Genomic DNA, 19546 nt, shown 5'->3' on the forward strand with positions numbered 1-19546 from the left:
AATTTCTGAGCTTCTAGGAGATTCTAGCAAGAGGAAGACAAACCAAGGCCACCTGCAGGACATTTCCTTTGCTTCTCTCCTGCTGGGATCCTTAAAGCAGGCCTGGCTTCAGCTGCAGCGAGATGTCAAATCCTCCTCCCAGCCCTACACCTTGATCCCTCAGGGTCTAAAGGTCACGAAAGATCTCCTTCCGTCTCTCCAGCGCCCTTGCCTAAAGTAAGTAGAGGCAGAGCAGAAAAAAGTAGAAGGGAGAGGCAGCAGCATCTTTCTCAATGCAGAAAACCGAGAAAGAACAGCGTTTCCTCCACACCCCTCTGAAGGTGTTCATGAACCGACTGCCAAATCACAAGAGCAGGGGCAAGGACTCGGAGGATGATTCAGGGTGTGCTTTCAACTCCCTCCGTTCTTGAGCAAGGTCGAGGAGGTCGGGCTTCGGGGAGACGTCGCATCAGTTTGGGAAGAACTTGGGCACCTTCCTGAGGGGGCCCATTCTTGCGCGAAGCAGGCCAAGAAAGGCAGGAGTAGACGGCTGGGTGAGGGAGCTGGAAGAAGTCCGACCTCACCTTGGGCTCAATAGTGAAAGTGGGGTCACTACGGGATCAGCCCGCGCATGGCAGGAAGGACCCGCTCAGGTCCGCACTGTGCTCGGCCGCTCCCATTAGGTGGCACGTCTGCACCGGCCCGAAGGGATTGGGGGTGCGGGGGCGCGAAGAGGGGTGCGGTTGAGACACCTGTGCGCCTCCGCCCAGTAGCGACCGGGCCGGACGCCGGGGACTGCCCGAGCCCGTCCGAGCCCGCCGGGAGGGAAAGGAGGGCGGGACGCGCCCCGCGCAAGGTGGAGGCAGCCACCTGGGCGCCCGCGCGCGGGGCGGCGCTAGGACCCGAGCGGCGCACCTGTTGGCCGGCGCCCCGGGCCCCGCCCGCCCTCCGCCCGGAGTGCCCGGCCCGGCTGGAGCGAGAGCGGCGGGGACAGTGCGAGCCGAGGGCATCGGCGTGGCGGCGGCGGCGGCGCGCGGCCCCGGGCTCACCATGGCCGAGCTGCTGCGGAGCCTGCAGGATTCCCAGCTCGTCGCTCGCTTCCAGCGCCGCTGCGGGCTCTTCCCGGCGCCGGAGGAAGGCCCCCCGGAGAACGGCGCGGACCCCGCGGAGGACGCGGCGCGGGCGCTGGGGCTCGAGCATCTGTCTGACGCCAACGGCAAGGGCGGCGGGGGGCCGGCCAACGGGCTGCGGAGAGTCTCGGCCCCGCAGGTAACCGCTGCCAGGTGTTCTCCGCGGTGGGGGAGGGGGCAGCCTGCGGACGTGCTGGGCCTGCAGACTCCGCGACGCGGGGACCCGCGAGCGCCATCCCAGGCGGCGACCCGGCTCCCGGCGCCGGGTATGGGGGGGGGGGGGAGGGGGGGCTCCGGTCACCAGGATGCCACCTCTGAGGCGGCCAGGTCGCAGCCAGGTCTGTTCCGACATCAGATGCTTTAGATGCAGTCTAAAGACTTTCTGCCTTCGTAAGTGAAATGTATGTTCGCGAATATCCTCCCAAATGTGTAAGAGTTACGTAATTGGAAAGAGGAGGGGAGATGTCCTTGACATTTTCACGAGAGGCTTCTCCGGAGAGAAATTCTGCGAACCCCCCAGCCCCCACCCCAGGGATTCATGAGTTTCCTCCCATCCCCCCTTCCCTGGTCCACACCCAAGGGGCTCCGTGTGCCCTTCACTGCCCTGCATTTCCAGCTCGAAGGACAGAAGTTCAGGTTTAAATACCGCTCCTGGAGAGGTCCACAACCCCCACCCCCTACCAACAGGGGGTCCGAGACGCCACCCCTGCCCTGCCGAGTGGGTCTCTTATTAACTGGCACCAGGGACTTTTGACAGATGCTGTCAAGAAAAAAAGGCTCCCCGCGCTCCCCTCCAGGCTTTCGGAGAGTGTGGTTATACAACCCACTGCGGCTTCGGCTTCGGGGAGCCAGCGCAGTGCACAGAGACTCCGGGGCGGGAGGGACCACAGAAGCTGCAAATGCGGGGGCGGTGGGGGGGCTCTCTGCTGCGGTGACCTGCCCTGGGCACCCACAGAAGCTGCCCTTTCCCTGGGCGAGGTGCAAGGTGCCAAGGAAAGAAGCAATGTATTTACAATTGCAACTACTTTTGGGGGCGGGGAGCGGGTTTGGTGACCGGAAGGTGGCATTTATTTACGAGTAGATTTCTAGATCTAGTAACTGAAGAAAAACCTGGCTTCCATGTGGGATGGGATATTGTGAGCATCGAATTACAAAACTTACTGGAGAGGGTGGGGGTGTATTCCATTCTAGAAAAACCCTCTATAATTTTCTTTTTAATTGTTTCTTCTCGGCCCCACATGACATCTAGTAACTTCTAAATTTTTTTAAGCTTATTTATTTTGAGAGAGACAGAGACAGAGGGGGAGGGGGAGCAGAGGGAGAGAGAAAGAATCCCAGGTAGGCTCTGTGCTGCCAGTGCAGAGCCCAATGCAGGGCTAGAACTCACGACACCGTGAGATCATGACCTGAGCTGAAACCAAGAGTCAGACATTTAACTGAGCCACCCAGGCGCCCCAACATCTAGTAACTTTTAGATAAATTTGAGACCCACCCACCTTGCCTTTTGCCTTGTCTTAAAAACGGGACAGAGTCAGGAGAGAAGAACCGTCACGTACTGGAAATGTGGCACAGCTTTTTCTATGCACACACACACGCACGCACGCCATTTACACACACAGGTGGGTGCACAGACTGCTTTTTGTTGCTCTCTCCCCACACGCTTCCCCTGTTTGTTGAATTCAGGAAGCTGAAGAAGTGTGCATTTTCCCACTAGTGCTTTTCAAACTGTTTGAAACATTACCTTTGGTGCGGAAACTAAATTCTGGACAAGGACCCTGTTGTGCTTTAAAAGCACTCAGATAAGCAGGGTGCCTGGGTGGCTCTGTCGGTTGAGGGTCTAATTTCAGCTCAGGTCATGATCTCACAGTTCATGAGTTCGAGCCCCGCGTCGGGCTCTGTGCTGACAGCTCGGAGCCTGGAGCCTGCTTCAGATTCTGTCTTCCTCTCTCTCTCTCTCTGCCCCTCCCCTGCTCAAGCTCTGTTCTGTCTCTCAAAGAATGAATAAACGTTAAAAAAAATTTTTTTTAAGCGCAACAAGCAGATTTCTTACAGAGAATTGTCTTCTACCGGCTTAGAAAGCCGGGGCACTCAGCCACGTAGTAGGGGTGTCCCCCTTCCTGTGCCAACACATGACTTCACTTACTATAGATCATGAAATACTAAGAGGAAGCTAAAAGTTCATGATAAGAGGTCATTGTGTTGAGTGGGAAAATACCTCACAAGAGCATTTGATACATTTGAACATTTGAGAAGTTAATGAACGTTTTTAAAGAAGAGTCTGTTTCAGGTGACTTGGGAAGATTAGTATTTTGCAAATCCAGGGAGAGTTTCAAAAGGAAAATGATTGACACCTGCCCTGGGCAATTAATAGGACCTTAAGGGGGTGGTTGGAAAACTTCTCTCCAGCAGCTCTCCCCCCTCCCCCCACCCCCAGGACTTTTGGCCTCGACCCAGCCCGTGGTCTGCCTCCGCTGCTGCCTGTCCTTTCTCCAAACAGTCCCACTCATCCCTCAGCTTCAAAGGTCAGTTCAAGAGACACCTTTGCTCACCTTCCAATCTCACTCCCCCTCTTATAGGCTCTCTTTGTTTCCTGTGATTCTTCATTGTAGCACGTATCACATTGTGCAAACATGCCTTTGTGTGGCTGATTATTGCCAGTCTCCAGCGCGTGATAAGCTCTCAGAATGCAGGAAACTTGCCTGGTGTGCTCATGATTTTCTTCACATGGGAGATCAGTGAATTTTGTGAATGTGAGTGCAGACTGCAAAATTAAACCTGCCTTTTAAGAGCAAGATGAGCAGATTTCTTGCAAAGACCTCTCTTCTTGCTTCGGCGAACAGAATGGTAGGGGTTGTCCCCTTCCCGTCCCAAACACGACTGCACTCACTATAGATGATGAAAAAGGAAGAGAGAGCTAAAAATTCAAGATAAGATATGAAAGATTTTTTTTAGTTGAAGACTAAATATTGAAGATCAATTTTTTTCCCCACCAAGCCTAGAAGGCAGGCAGCTCTTGGACGCTGATTTAGGTCCTTCAAACAGTAGAGAAGTGTTTTCATTTGGGTGACTTTAGAATGCAACAAATCGAATTCTTCTCACCTCCCACATTTGCTGAATTTAATTCTTAAAACAGGACAAATGTGGAAATGATTAAGGGCCTCCTTTACAAATTCTCCTGTAACACCATAGCACTGATTAGTTAAAGATTAACTACATCTTTTACAAACCGGGGCTGGGCCGGGTTTGCACAAAGCTGTCATTGACTAAGTCAGAGTGGACCTCAGAGATTTCCTGGTAGTCATGACTTTCACAGGCAGGTTCCGACTCCTAGAAGGTTAAATGCTTTATGGAGGACTTCCCAGGTGTCCACACAGTGAGACCTTTTGACTCCCGAGTCTAAACTTCTCTCCACCATGCACCTTCCAGGGAAAAACTCCAGGGTTTCATTTTATCTGTCTCATTGAGCAGGTGTGAGGTGTTGGGGCTCGTTGGGAGCAGGGCGGAGGCTGGGTGGAAAGAGAACGCGTTGCTCTCAGTCTGCAAGGGTAACTGTAAGAGAACCCCCTTGGTAGTAGCCAAGATCAAGAGGCAGGGATCCTGGGACCGAGTAGAAGGGCAAACGCCTGGTTACAATTGTGGTGTTTTTTTGGTTTTGGGTTTTTGGTGTTTTTTTTTTTTTTTTCCTGTGATAAAGCCAGCGTGGATATAACGGTATTTTGATTTTTTTTTTTTTTTATCATTGCTGCTTACTCAACTCAGTTGCCTTCAGATAGACGGTACAGTGCCGTTTCCCGTCACCCTGTTAGACCGGAGAGGTCTTTCCAAATTGTACCGTGCTCAATAAATACTTTTTGATAACTATTTGCGCAGACATCGTCTTACAGTTGGGTTGAGGCAGGGATCGAAGATATGTTGTTTACGGAAGTCTTTGTACTCCTATTTCCTTCTTGAAACCTTTGGGGCCCTCCAGGTGCGTCAATCCACGAAAACCCACCCTTGATTTTACTGGCTTGCGAATGTGCAAAGAACCATCTTAGGAATCAGGACACCTAGATCTGGCTCCGCCTCTGTGACTCAGGGAACTTCCCTGGGCCGCATCTGCAAATGGGCACAATGGAACAGAACCGTGGGTTTCCACCTGTGGCTGGCCATTAGCGCCAATTAGAGGAGCTTTAAAAACAAGCAAAAAAAGCCCATGTCCGGGGGCCAGGTCAGAGGTGGAGGCTGAAGAAACTGGCAAACAGAGACGGGAGGCTCCAACTTCTCTTCTCCTGGGGCCGACCACCCTTAATGTGCTCAGGACGTGGATAGGGATGCTGGAGGCAGCGGTCGAAGTTGCTGCCACCTTTTGGCTGGGTTAAAACTCAACTGGCCAACAGGTCGAACTCCCCCTTTTGATGATCTTTGATGTTCCAGTTTGAAATGGTAAAAGCCCCTTTGAAAAGGAACCTTCGACCATTTTTTCCTAGTTACAGACGTGGTTCAGGTGAGAAACCTTGGAAAAATACCAAGAAGAAGTTAAACCCAAGCCCATTATACCACTGCCCAAAGATAATCATTCAGTAAATGTTCAACTTCATTTTTCGTAGCTCTGTGTTACTCCATAGCATGGTCAAAGTATAATTTAGTTAGCCTGTTGCTGGGCTTTTAGACTGTGTCTGGTTTTTGCATGAAAAATAACATCTAGGGGCGCCTGGGTGGCGCAGTCGGTTGAGCGTCCGACTTCAGCCAGGTCACGATCTCGCGGTCCGTGAGTTCGAGCCCCGCGTCGGGCTCTGGGCTGATGGCTCAGAGCCTGGAGCCTGCTTCCGATTCTGTGTCTCCCTCTCTCTCTGCCCCTCCCCCGTTCATGCTCTGTCTCTCTCTGTCCCAAAAATAAATAAACGTTGAAAAAAAAATTAAAAAAAAAAATAACATCTTTGTACAAGTACCTTTCCACATACCTTGATTGTCTTTTTTATTTAATTTTATGTTTTTATTTTTAGAGAGCAAAGGAGGGAGAAGGGCAATGGGAGAGGAGAGAGAGAGAGAGAGAGAGAGATAGTGAGAGATAGGTCTTGATCCCAAGACCCTGGGAACATGACCTGAGCCAAAATTAAGAGTCAGATGCTCAACCAATTGAGATGCCCCAGTGCCCCTGTTTGATTGTCTTTTTAAATTGAGATGTCATTGACACATAATCTATTAGTTACGGGTGTGCAACAGAATGATTCAATATTTGTAAATATTGTGAAATGATCACAGTAGGTCTAGTTAATATCCATCATCACGCGTAATTGCAGTGTTTCTTCTTGTGATGAGAACTTTTAAGATCTACTCTCTTAGCAACTTTCAGATATACATTATTAACTATAGTCACCATGCCATTACATCCCCATGATTTATTTATTTTGCGACTTCAAGTTTGTATTTTGTGACCACCTTCGCCCATTTCACCCACCCCACCCCCACTGCCTCTGGCAACCACCAATCTGTTCTCTTTTCTATAAATTCAAGTTTTTTGTTTGTTTCATATTTCATATGTAAATGAGATCATATGGTGTTTGTTTTTCTCTGACTTATTTTACTAAGATAATGCCCTGAAGTTCCATCCATATTCTCCAAAATGGCAAGATTTCCTTCTTTTTTATGGCCAAATATTTCAGTGTGTGTTGGTGTGTGGCACATTTTCTTTATTCATCCATCAGCGGACACTCAAGTTCTTTCCAAATCTCAGCTGTTATAAATAACGCTGAAATCTTTTGGAGTTAGTGTTTTCTTTTTTTTTTTTAATTTCTTTAATGTTCATTTATTTTTGAGAAAGACAGTGTGCGGCAGGGGATGAGCAGAGAGAGGGAGACACAGAATCCTCAGCAGGCTCCTGGCTCTGAGCTGTCAGCACAGAGCCTGATGCGGGGCTCGAACTCACAGACCGTGAGATCATGACCTGAGCCAAAGTCGGATACTTAACTGACTGAGTCACCCGGGTGCCCCTGGAGTTAGTGTTTTTTTTTTTCCCCTCAGATAAATACTTAGAAATAGAACTGCTAGATCATGTTGTATTTGTGTTTTTAATTGTTTTTAAAGATTTTATTTTTAAGAGTCTCTACACCCAGCGAAGGGCTCGAACTCCTAACCCTGAGATCAAGAGTTGTATGCTCTACTGACTGAGCCAGCCAGGTGCCCCTATTTTTAATTTTTTGAGGAACACCCGTGTTGCTTCTGTAGTGGCTGCCCCAGTTTACATCCCTACCAGCAGTGCTCAAGGGTTCCCTTTGCTCCACATCCCTTCCAACACTTGTCATTTCTTGTCTTTTTGATAATGGCCTTTGTAACAGGTATGAGGTGGTATCTCCTAGTGATTTTGGTTTGCATTTCCCTGATGACGAGTAGCACTGAGCAGCTTTTCATGTGTCTGTTGGCCATCTGGATGTCTTCTTTAGAAAAGTGTCTTTTCAGTACCCTTTGATAGCTCAGCTGCTACAGCAGAGGACTGTAGAGGAGGATCTTTCAGATCTTCTGCCCGGTATTTGAAAAACAATTGTTATTGAGTTGTATGAGGTCTTTGCTATATTTTGGATATTAATTCCCCTTCTCAGATACGTGATTTGCAAGTGTTTTCTCCCATTTGATAGGTTGCCTTTTCAAACCTTTGTTAATGGTTTCCTTTGCTATGCAGAAGGTTTTTTTTATTTTATTTTGTTTTGTTTTAGTTTATATATTTATTTTGGGGGCGGGGGGGAGTAGAGAGAGCAAGGCAGGGGCAGAGAGAGAATCCCAGGCAGGCTCCACACCGGAGCATGGGGCCCAGTGCAGGGCTCGATCTCACAAACTGTGAGATCATGACCCGGGCTGAAACCAAGAGTTAGACGCTTAACCCACGAGCCACCCCGGCGCCCCTGTGCAGAAGCTTTTTAATTTGATGTAGTGCCACTTGTTTGTTTTTGCTTTGGTTGCTTTTGGTTTTGGTGTCAAATCCAAAGACGAAAGAAACCAAAAAAACATCACTGCCAAGACTGAGTTCAGTCTTTGATTATTTCCTTAATTCAAATTTCTGCATGCGGAACTGCCGGGGGGGAAATACACATATAATGCCTTTCAACACCAGCTTGTCTCACAGAACAGATGTTCTAAGATATGTAACGGTGAGTGTGGATTTTCTCACCCCCTCACCACTGTCAGCTATAAACACCCTCTTTAATCTTGGGAGGAAATAGGCCACCTTCTGCTTCTATCCCATCTTTTCTTCCTTTATTTCTTGAGCAGCTACTGTGTCTCTGGGGTGGTCCTCAGCCTTAAAGATACAAAGATAAATGAGATCTAGTTCCTGCCCTGGGAAAGCCACAAAGAAAAAGGTGTGATGCAAAAAAAAAAAAAAAAAATACCAGAATAGAATATGTAGGCTAATAATAATTGGGTACGAGTTGATAATAATAATAATAATAATAGGCTGATAATAACATAATAATAGGATACATATGTGGCCAGGGAGACCCTAGCAGGAGTGGCTCACCATCCCTGGGGAGGCCCATGAAGTCTTGATAGGGGCTAAAAGTGCAGTAGGAATCAAACAGCTGAAAAGGTGAGAATTTTCTTTTCTTCACCTGGAAATCTCAAATGATAAAACACTCAGACACGTTGTCATTCTTGGTGAAGAGCGACACGTTCAGCCTGGGTTGCCAGCAGGCAAGAGATTAAAGGGTGATTGAAACCCCAGGGGCGCCTGGGTGGCTCGGTCGGTTAAGCATCCGACTTCGGCTCAGGTCACGATCTCACGGTCCGTGAGTTCGAGCCCCGCGTCGGGCTCTGTGCTGACCGCTCAGAGCCTGGAGCCTGTTTCAGATTCTGTGTCTCCCTCTCTCTCTCTCTGCCCCTCCCCTGTTCATGCTCTGTCTCTCTCTGTGTCTCAAAAATAAATAAACGTTAAAAAAAAAAGAAACCCTTAAAAATGGTTAAAATGGCAAATTTTATGTTACGTATATTTGACCTTAAAAAAAAAAACAACCCACCACAAGTCCAACTTCACCTTCAAGGAGGAAAACCGTAACTTCCCTTAAGTGTGAGTTGCACAGGGTACAACGGGGGGAAAAAGAAGGGGGGAAAGGAGTAATTTTCCAGAGTGGAAACTTGACAGACACCACGTGGGCCAGTAATCAGTGTTAACGTCAACAGCGGTCAAGTCCTGTTGACAGAATGTGGTTTTGATGCATGTAGGTAAATGATACACTCTTGATACATGTCGGAAGTGGCACTTCACATGTGTGTTCTTCTTTCCATGTAATCATGAGAAAGACACCAGGCAAACCCTAGCTGAGGGGCATTCTGCAAAATCGCTGGCCTGCACTCTTCGAAATCGCCAAGGTCGTAGATAACAAGGAAAGCGCGACCAATGTCTTAGCCAGGAGAACACATGAAAACTAAATGTAATTGTGGTATCCTGGATGGAACCCTGGAATAGAGACAAAGGATGTTAGGTAAAACCTAAGGAAGTCTGGATAGAGTGTGGAATTTAGTTAATAAAAAGGCATCTGGGGCTCCTGGGTGGCTTCGTTGGTTAAGCGTCCACTTCACCTCAGGTCATGATCTTGCGGTTTGTGGGTCCCAGCCCCGCAGTGGGGTCTGTGCTAACAGCTCAGAGCCTGGAGCCTGCTTTGGATTCTGTGTTTCCATCTCTCTCTGCCCCTCCCTCACTCGCTCGCTCTCTCTCTCTCTCTCTCAAAAATAAATAAACATTAAAAAAAATTTTTTTAATGCATCAGTGAAACCTTCTGCAAATTGAAAACTGCTCTAAAAACTAAAGTCTATTTAAATTTTTTCAAAAACAGGGAAGGCAATTGAAGGGAGTTCAAAGACGGGATCATTTCCAAAAGGTGTAGGCAGTGTGTGAAAAAAACCGACAGGGGAGGACAGCATCTCGGAGCAAATGACTTCAGCCTCAAAAAGCAAGGGGAGAAGACAAGGTCCTGGTAAGCTCAGACCCGGTGAGAGCTTAGCTGCCAGAGAGAGAGACTCCGGACAGGAGCCAAGACCGTTAGTAGAGAAACACAGCCACAGGCTGGCAGGAGGAGTGGGGGAGATCTGTTACCAACTCGCTCTCCATGTGCCCTCTCGTATGTTGCCAGTGTCTCCCTTGGACCAAATGCAGTCAGAAGCCGGGGAGATCGGGAGGCTGCCTGATGCAGTCGACATAGGTCAGCCTCGCTGGAGAGAGGCGGAGAGCGGACCCGGAAAGACAGATGGAGAACGTCGAGCCCAGGTTGCATGAAGACATTGGTATGGTGTTCCGAGCTGGCGTCTGGGGCCAGAGCCAGAGTTTCGGGCTGAAGCCTGAGTGTGGCTTCCTGCAGAATGTGGTCTTCATCCTGTAGACGAGGGGGATGGGAAATCGATTTCATGCCCTGTGCCCAATCAGAACTGGGGACTGGGACCTGGTGATAAGAAAGGCTCTTGGGGTGTCGCTGTGCCTGACGGAAAGGAGTGGGGGATTGAATGGTGATGTCTGTGGGGGTTATCGAGGGGGCCTGGTGCTGAAGCATTTAAAAAATGGGGAACAGGGGCGCCTGGGTGGCTCAGTCGGTTAAGTGTCTGACTTCAGCTCAGGTCACGATCTCGCCGTTTGTGAGTTCGAGCCCCTGCCAGACAACTCAGAGCCTGGAGCCTGCTTCGGACTCTGTGTCTCTCTCTCTTTCTGCCCTTCTCCCGCTCACACTCCGTCTCTCTCACTCTTTCTCTCAAAAATACACATTAAAAAAATTTTTTTTAAGTAAAAAAAAATGGTAACGGGGGACATGGCACTAACATGAAATCAAGCCTTGGTATCTGTGTGGGGTTCTTCATGAAACTCGAGTATCACCTTCACCCACAACCTCCTCGGGAGGAAAGAGACCACTCATGGTTTCTTAAGACCTAGGTTGCTGTTGGGAACCTTAAAAATAAAACCGTCAGTCATTTTGCAACAAAAATGGGTTTATTCAGGATTAGCAAAGAATTGCAATTCGGGACAAGCAAACCACAGCAAAACCAAGGCAAGTCCTGGGAACAGAGGAGAGGAACGCTCTTTTGTAGAGGGAAGGGGGAAGTTGGGAGGGCTGTTACAAACAAAACGTCCATTGGAATAAATGGGGAGTTTGTCGGATAATGGCTTTTCGTTGGCTGAGTTGTGACAGCCTCTCACTGGCTGGGCTGTTGCTGGGCAAGGAGAAAACCTTTCTTCCTGTGGCTGGGGTAGACTTCTTTCTCTTCCTTTTGGGTCTGCGATTGGCTGAGGAGTGGTGGGGTGTTGAGGGCTCCCCCTGCTGGCCGCTGGGTTTCTTTCCAGAGGAGGTTTCCTTTTACTAATTTTCATACCACCGTTTTAATCCTGGAACCCCATCGTTATGGCCACAAACTGATTGGATTGGGGAGCAGCCCTCCAATCAATGGCAGCTCTCTATAGGCTGGTCAGCATCTGATGACACGCTCTGGTGCGAGAACCTCACCGAGTTGGGACACTGCACCCTGGAGAGTGACTGATGGGGCCAATCTCATTGCTCCCTGAGGGAGTCTGAATGCAAGATCCAGAGGCAGGGACAGAAACGGTGGAGTGGTCCTGGACTTCAGAGAGAAAGAGGAGGCCATTGGCAGAAGGCTCGAGACAGAGAAAGCAGTGGAAAAGCAGAAGCCAGCGTCGCAAGGAGGGCAGAAAGCCCACAGCAAGTGTTGAAGCAGGAGAGAAAACTCCAAGTGGAGCAGGAAGCTGAGGCTTGAGTGTGATGGGCGCCACTTCTGAGGGCAGGTGCTGGAGGCACTGTTGACCTTCAGGATGGAAGGGCTCAGGGGGGGCCTCAGGGACAGAGACTGGCCGTGTGGCTGCCAGAAGCCTTTCCTTCCTTCCTGAGGAGTCACGCAACAAACTCCTCTCGCTGGAGGGGGCCGGTGTGGGTCTTCCCTTGCAAGCAGAATGTGCTGGTCCCTACTGCTTTGCCAACTTGCCCATAACTGCGATTAGATCATTAGTTTTATCCTTTTTGTGTAGTTGGGCGTGGGGGGGGGGGGTGGTGGCAAGGGGCAGATCCCTCTTTCTCCTGTGCACCCCCAGGGCCTCACATGGGCCTGGCACATGGCAGGTGCTTTCGTACTTCCTGTCGAACGAAGCACGTAGGGAAGGGTGTGCTGCACTCAACCTCTTTCTCGGCAGAAACGAGGTAGGCTGCTCTCTCCTGTGACAACCGGGTTCGTTTCATCCCCGACTACCTGGCTGTGTCTTCTTTTAGCATCATGGGTTTTTTTGTTTGTTTTTGTTTTGTTTTGTTTCTTCAGTGCCAGGTCCTTCCTTTTTATCCAGGAAAAGGATAAAGGGTTTTGATTAATGAACAACTTTTTAATTGGTCTACTTTCTTCGTTTGGACACCGCGAGGGGAGTTTAGGTATTGCATGACGTTGGTTATGGGAAAAATACTTAGCTTAAAAAACTGTGATTACATTACTATGTTTTGGAAAGCTGTCAGCAGCAGGCCCTGTCTAATTCTAATTTCCTTGACTTATAATGAAGACGTCAACATGTTTACGTTTTTTAACAAAAGCACTTTCACTTTCGTTGTTCCAGTTTTTTGTCAATTATTAAACCCTCTGCTGTCCTGATAAGAATTCTGTCTTGAGCAAAGGCACTTTTGCATTTTACTTGGCACGGAATTTTCTTGGGAGAAAATACTGTCACAGTTTCCTGGCAACACATGTAGAGTGCTGCTTTCTGTGTTAGGAATCTAGGAAAATGCTAAAATCGGGGGCCTCCGCTGGTCTTTATTATTCTCCTCGCCTGGTGGGATACATTCCACACAGGAAGCAAATGAGATACGGAAAAATCCAGTGACGACTACGAGGCACATTTTCTTCTCCTGCTTCGAACTCGGTATGGACTCCTCAGCAAAGTGTTTTAAGAATCGAAGAAAACAACTCCTCACGCGCAGGGCAGCATGGATGGAAGGGGAAGGAAATAACCACCTGAGATGTTGAGAGGGGGCGGAAAAGGGAGTAACGGTTTCCTTGAACCATTTTGAGTATTGCCCCAAAGTCCCCAGATGCTCACTGGCATTTTTACACTCATTCGTTTAATACAACAAAACTACCCGTCAGATTCATTCTTGCTTTTGTTAATGCCACTTTTTGGTGGTCGTGTCGGCAGGAGAAATAAATGCACTCTCTGTAATCTTCAGGTATGTTTTGATTTTTTCCACGTGGCAAAAATCTTCGTTGCCATAGAATTGTATGGGAAACGGCCCCCAAAGCAAGGACTCCTGTGGCTGAGAGGAAGACCGGGTAATGGTGAATAGAAGTCCCCCTGGGGTAGAACGTTGGGAACAGAGGGTCCAGGACCTCATTGGTGGAGAACACATTTCTTGGCAGTTAAAAAAAAAAAAATCACCCTCTCTTACAAGGTGACTTAAAAGGTGGCCGTGAAATAGACATCAGAGACTTTGTTAAAAACATGACAAGTGAAAAGAGGCTCTGTTAGAAGTTGGGTTGTTTTTTTTCCCCCCCTTCTTTCTGAATTTTGATCTTTTGATGATTTTCGGCTAGGAAGATATCAAATATCTTGAAACTGATCTTTATAATTGTCAACTCTTAAAGCAATTCGCGTTTATGTTAGCAATAGCGGAAGATACCAAAAAGTAAAAAGAAGAAAACAAAAATCCTGCACGAATTTTGTAACCTGGGGGAAAAAATGTTAATGTCTTAGAGTTTTGCTTCCTTTTATTTCTGTGCAAATATAGAATGTATAAGTTATGGATATGCATACGCATACGATTTTGGAATTAGCTTTTTTTACTACCATCATGAACATTTCCCCACATTACTGAACATACTTCAATTATGCGATTTTTCAGAGTTGTGTTATAATTCAATAGGTGATAGGAATTTAAAATTTTTTCCAGTGGTCAAAAAAATTCCTGACGTACATATCTGGATTGTTTCAGCGTTTGTCTTTGTACTTCACCTGGAGTCTAAATAGCGAATTATTTCCTGAGAACCACAGAAGCAGCTGAATTCAGTTGTCACACTTACTGCCAAATGGCCTTCTGGAAAATGTATCTCAATGATCGCTCCAAACGGCAATCCAAGACAGCTAGCCCATGGTCAGCATTTAGTATTACCTTCCTTTTGTTTTTGTTTTCCTTGTTCTTTATTATAAGCTTGGGATAGTAAGTACACGGATCGTAAATGTGCGACTTGATGCGTCTGACTCTGTGTCTCCCTCCCTGTGACTACTGTCCAGAGGAGGGTAGAGGACAATTCCAGAAAGTCAGAAGGCTCCCTCAGGCTCCCACCGAGCAGTAACACCCTCTCCCAGGGAACCACTCTTTTGCCTCCATCAACCAGGACTTAGTTTCATCTGCTCTCGAACGTCACATAAATGGAATCATACAGGATGTGTACCAGTGGTGGTTACATTTTTTATGCCACAGAGCATCCGTTGCACAAACATATGACAATGGATCCTCGTTACAGACCGTTTATGGACATTTGTTTTTTTTTTTTTTTTTCAACGTTTATTTAATTTTGGGACAGAGAGAGACAGAGCATGAACGGGGGAGGGGCAGAGAGAGAGGGAGACACAGAATCGGAAACAGGCTCCAGGCTCCGAGCCATCAGCCCAGAGCCCGAAGCGGGGCTCGAACTCACACCGCGAGATCGTGACCTGGCTGAAGTCGGATGCTTAACCGACTGCGCCACCCAGGCGCCCCTGGACATTTGGTTTTTTATGAAGCATCAAGTATTATTTTAACTATCTTTTGCTCTTAACGTTTTAGTTTGATGTAATTTCAGATTTTTGAAAATTTGCAAAAATAGTACAGAAACATCCCTATGCGCCCTTGACCGCTGTTTTCCTAACGTCAGCTTCATGCGTAACCACAGCGCAGTTATCAGGGTAACGGTATGCAGGCTGTGGAGCTGTTCAGTTTTCACGAATTGCTCTCCTAATATAATTGGCTGTCCAAGGATCTACTGCAGAAGCATAAACTGCACTTAGCTGATATGTCTCTTTAGTCCAACCAGTCCAATCCGGAAGTTCTTCAGTCTTTCTTCCTGAGCCGCAATCAAGAGTCAGGCGCTCAACTGACTGAGCCGCCCAGGTGCTCTGAGAACAGCTAATTTTAAATTAAAAAAAAAAAAAGAACATTTATTCATTTTTGAGAGACAGAGACAGAGGGCCAGCAGGGGAGGCACAGAGAGAGAGGGAGACACAGAATCCGAAGCAGGCTCCAGGCTCCGAGCTGTCAGCACAGAGCCCGACGCGGGGCTCGAACCCACGAACCATGAGATCATGACCTGAGCTGAAGTCGGACGCTTCACTGCCTGAGCCACCCAGGTGCCCTGAGAACAGCTAATTTTAAATTAAAAACTGTAAAAGAGAATTCCCTACACGTTAAAAGTAAAGTAGCTTCCCCTTTCTTTCAACTGGACCGCCAATGACAATGGCTGAAGTTATGGCCAGGGAAGCTGAATGGAGGCACAAATCCAGAGTTGAATGGCGGCCTTTTCCGGTTTCAACGTCAACAATAGCAGTTCCCCTGAATGGCAAACCCACTGCATCTGTTTGGTAGATGGATGCCCTTCTCCCACTGGTGGGAGAAAGCGTTTATCAGATATCTCATTGTAAAAGGTTTCTTCAACTATATTCTACAAAGGGAAAAACTTAATCATGACATCCAAAGGAGATCTTGAAAGTAATTAAAATTCCATATACTTGCGGACATGGAAATACTCGCCAAAAAAAAGCAATTTTAAAAATGAAAAATATCCAGAATATAATCCAAATTTCAAAAACTACACAAGCATGCATTGAATATATATTCTTCAAGGATCTGGAATGATTTTTTACAATAAAAGGGTAGCGGTTTTATGTTTAGAGAACATTAAGCCATTTTCATTTTACTGAAAAAAATTTCCCCTGAGGATGTCTTATACTTTTGAGGAATATTAGTTACTAAGATTACTAACATTGTTCCACATAAAACTTTTTTTTTAATTACCATGGACATCTTTGCAACCAAATATCAGCAGGGTTGCTTGTGTTCCTACCTTCAGGGGATAGTTATTACGCCATTGGAAGTATACCAAAACTCTCTTAAATGAAACAAAATGGCTGCCCCCTCCGTGCCTCTGCAGAAAGGCCCCGCGTGAAATTGCAGCACACCTTTTCCTGCTCGGTCCAAACTACCCCATGAAATGCCTAGAACTTAAAACACATAATGCTTTTCTACACTCGTGAGAATTCCTTAATGCACCGAAAAGAGTTTGGTCTCAAAACGATCTCTCCTTTACTTGGCCGAAACAGTATTATTACAGAGTCCAGGAAAGTCTTAAGAAAAAAAGATGTTGGGTGTTATCACCCAACCCTTCGGTCGATTTTTGGCAAGTAGTGTTTGCTGTTTCTTTAAAGGTTGTTTTGGAAGATCTCTTCCCCAACCCCCCTCCCCCACGGTAGACCCCTTCCTTTGTTTAGATATTTTCTTTTTTTTAAATAATATTTTTGCGTTTTGATTACAGTCTTACATATGATGCTAGATTTTCCCCCCTAGGTATTTGATGTTTTTGATGCTATTGTAAAAATCATTTTTAATATAATTCTGTGCTCTTGGTTTTGGGGGTAGATTCCCATGAGTCATCGCTTACATCCAAGGAAGATTCCTTTTTATTGTTGTAGATCCAAACAGTTGTGACTGGGTTTTAGTTCTTGGGTCACCTTCAGGCAGTATCTGTGCATGCTTTGTGTTGGAACTCAGTTCCGCCTACTGTGATGACAGTGTTTAAAGTAAAGGTACCCTGAAGTAGGATTCTGCGTAGGGGCATCACAGCCACCTTTATCTATTGTTTGGTGTGGTTCTTATTTGAATAATATAAGAATTGGTCCATTTTTATTTTAAGGTAAAGCACAATTACTAATTTCAAAGACCAAATCGATATTTTCTTTTATAAATTTTTTTTTCAACGTTTATTTATTTTTGGGACAGAGAGAGACAGAGCATGAACGGGGGAGGGGCAGAGAGAGAGGGAGACACAGAATCCGAAACAGGCTCCAGGCTCTGAGCCGTCAGCCCAGAGCCTGATGCGGGGCTCGAACTCACGGACCGCGAGATCGTGACCTGAGCTGAAGTCGGACGCGGATGCTTAACCGACTGAGCCACCCAGGCGCCCCAGGATATTTTCTTTTAAAAACATGAATATTTCTTACTTCCCTAAAGAAATGTAAAATAATGTTTGCATATGATTTACTTTCACTCAATGTCAATTGGAGTCATATTAAGTCTATGGGTTAATTTGGAGGTAATTAACATCTTTATGATACAGAATCTTCTTATCCCCGAACATGTTAGGACTTGCCGTTTATTGAACTCTTTTTAAATATCTTCCAGGAGAGTTTTATAGTTTTCTCCATAAAATCTTGCACCACTTTTGCTAGATTGATTTCTTGACACCTTATGTTTTTGTTATTATTAAAACAATATTTTGAAATTGGCTTTCTGCTGGACTGTTGGAATGTAATTGAATTTTGTGTATTGATTTGGCAATCTTGCCAAAATTTTATTAATTCTAACAAATTGGCTCTCATTTCTTTGTGTTTGCTATGAAAAACAGTCAAAAAGAAGATTTTTGGTTTCCTTTTCAATTCCTTTACCTTTCATTTATTTATTTTTTTCTACCTCACTGCATAGATAGGGCCTCCAGTATTATATGGAGTAGAAGGAGGGATAGCCCGCTTTCTTTCCGTGTCCTCGACTGTAAAGGAATGGTTTTTACATTTCCCTCCCTTTTAAACCTTATTTTCCCTCCCTTTTAAACCTTGTTTTCCCTCCCTTTTAAAGCTTGTTTTCCAAGAGATGTACTCATGAATTTTGGCTTAATTATATTGGCTATTTTTTCTGTATGTAGTGAAAGGATCACATGCGGGTTTTTTAAAAGCTCCTTTAATCTTATAGAAGGTGAGTTAAAAAAGATTTTCTTTGTTGAATCCACATTCCATTTATGGAATTTACTCAGTCTGTGTCATGATACAATCAATAGCAATGTTGACTGCTTATAGCAGACACGACAAAAATATTACTTAGTAGAATTTTTGGAGTAATATAGTTTATTATATTATTTAAAAAAATTTTTTTTAACGTTTATTTACTTTTGAGACAGAGAGAGACAAAGCATGAACGGGGGAGGGCCAGAGAGAGGGAGACACAGAATCTGAAACAGGCTCCAGGCTCTGAGCTGACAGCACAGAGCCCAACGCGGGGCTCGAACTCACGGACCGCGAGATCATGACCTGGGCCGAAGTCGGCTGCTTAGCTGACTGAGCCACCCAGGCACCCCTATTTTTATTATTTTTTTTTTTATTTTAATTTTATTTTTATTGTTTTTATTTAAAAAAAATTTTTTTAAATGTTTATTTACTTTTTGACAGAGAGAGAGAGACAGAGCATAAGCAGGGGAGGGGCAGAGAGAGAGGGAGACACAGAATCCTAAGCAGGCTCCAGGCTCTGAGCTGTCAGCACAGAGCCCGACGCGGGGCTTGAACTCACAGACTGTGAGATCATGACCTGAGCCGAAGTTGGACGCTCAACCAACTGAGCCACCCAGGCACCCCTTATTTTTTTTAATTTTAGGGAGAGAGAGCATGAGCAAGGGAGAGGGGCAGAAGGAGAGAGAGAGAGAGAGAGAGAGGCAGAGTGAATCTTAAGCAGGCTCCATCCTCAGCACAGAGCCTGAAGCGGGGCTCGATCCCACGGCCCTGGGATCATGACCTGAGCTGAAATCAAGAGTCAGATGCTCAACCGACTGAGCCACCCAGGCGTCCCTGAAGTAGTGTATTTTAGAAGTATCTTCCTCCAGCCCCTTCTCCCACCCTTCTTGGCTTTCTTGGGTGATGTGTCCCATAGGCATTGGACAACCTAACTGTGCAGGCCATCTTCATGGGTCTGTGAATATTGCGTATGTATCGTAAAATTTGCTTAATTACATAAATATCCTTGAACATGAAAAACAAGTTTCTCTTGGCTGAATATCCAGAATGTCTTTTTAAAAAGTGGTTTTTTAGGGCACCTGGGTGGCTCAGTCGGCTCAGTCGGTTGAGCGTCCGACTTCGGCTCAGGTCATGATCTCGCGGTCCGTGAGTTCGAGTCCCACGTCGGGCTGAGTGCTGACAGCTCGGAGCCTGGAGCCTGTTTCGGATTCTGTGTCTCCCTCTCTCTCTGCCCCTCCCCCGCTCATGCTCTGTCTGTGTCTCTCTCTGTCAAAGATAAAATACACATTAAATTTTTTTTTTCTTTTTTGGATAAAAAGTGTTTTTTTTTTTTTTTTTTTTTTTTTTTGCAATGTGTTCCTGAACTTCTATTTGAACTCTGAAGTGTGTAGCAGTTTATGGATCCACTATAATATAATGTAACATTGGAAAGGGTTGGCTCGGGGCCCTTAGCTTCCTCCAGAGCAGG

The 19546-nt window shown here is 46.4% G+C and overlaps 1 protein-coding gene across 4 annotated transcripts in view; it reads left to right on the plus strand.

Annotated features, from left to right (window-relative positions):
* Nucleotides 1-963: 963 nt before the first annotated feature.
* Nucleotides 964-19546, plus strand: part of SGPP2 (sphingosine-1-phosphate phosphatase 2) — a 110798-nt gene continuing 92215 nt past the window's right edge. The window contains exons 1-2 of one of the 4 annotated variants that reach the window (XM_023259722.2): nucleotides 1491-1510; nucleotides 9914-10054. Coding sequence is in view for 1 of the 4 variants with exons in the window: in XM_023259721.2 (XP_023115489.2) it covers nucleotides 1030-1248 (219 nt within the window). In the remaining 3 variants the exon portion in view is untranslated. Of the gene's footprint in view, nucleotides 1249-1390; nucleotides 1511-9913; nucleotides 10055-19546 lie in introns of those variants that run through there. The other 3 variants (XM_023259721.2, XM_019838733.3, XM_019838734.3) reach the window with 3 other exon arrangements.

This window comes from Felis catus, chromosome C1 (genome assembly GCF_018350175.1).
Source record: "Felis catus isolate Fca126 chromosome C1, F.catus_Fca126_mat1.0, whole genome shotgun sequence".
In the NCBI taxonomy this organism is placed as follows: domain Eukaryota; kingdom Metazoa; phylum Chordata; class Mammalia; order Carnivora; family Felidae; genus Felis; species Felis catus.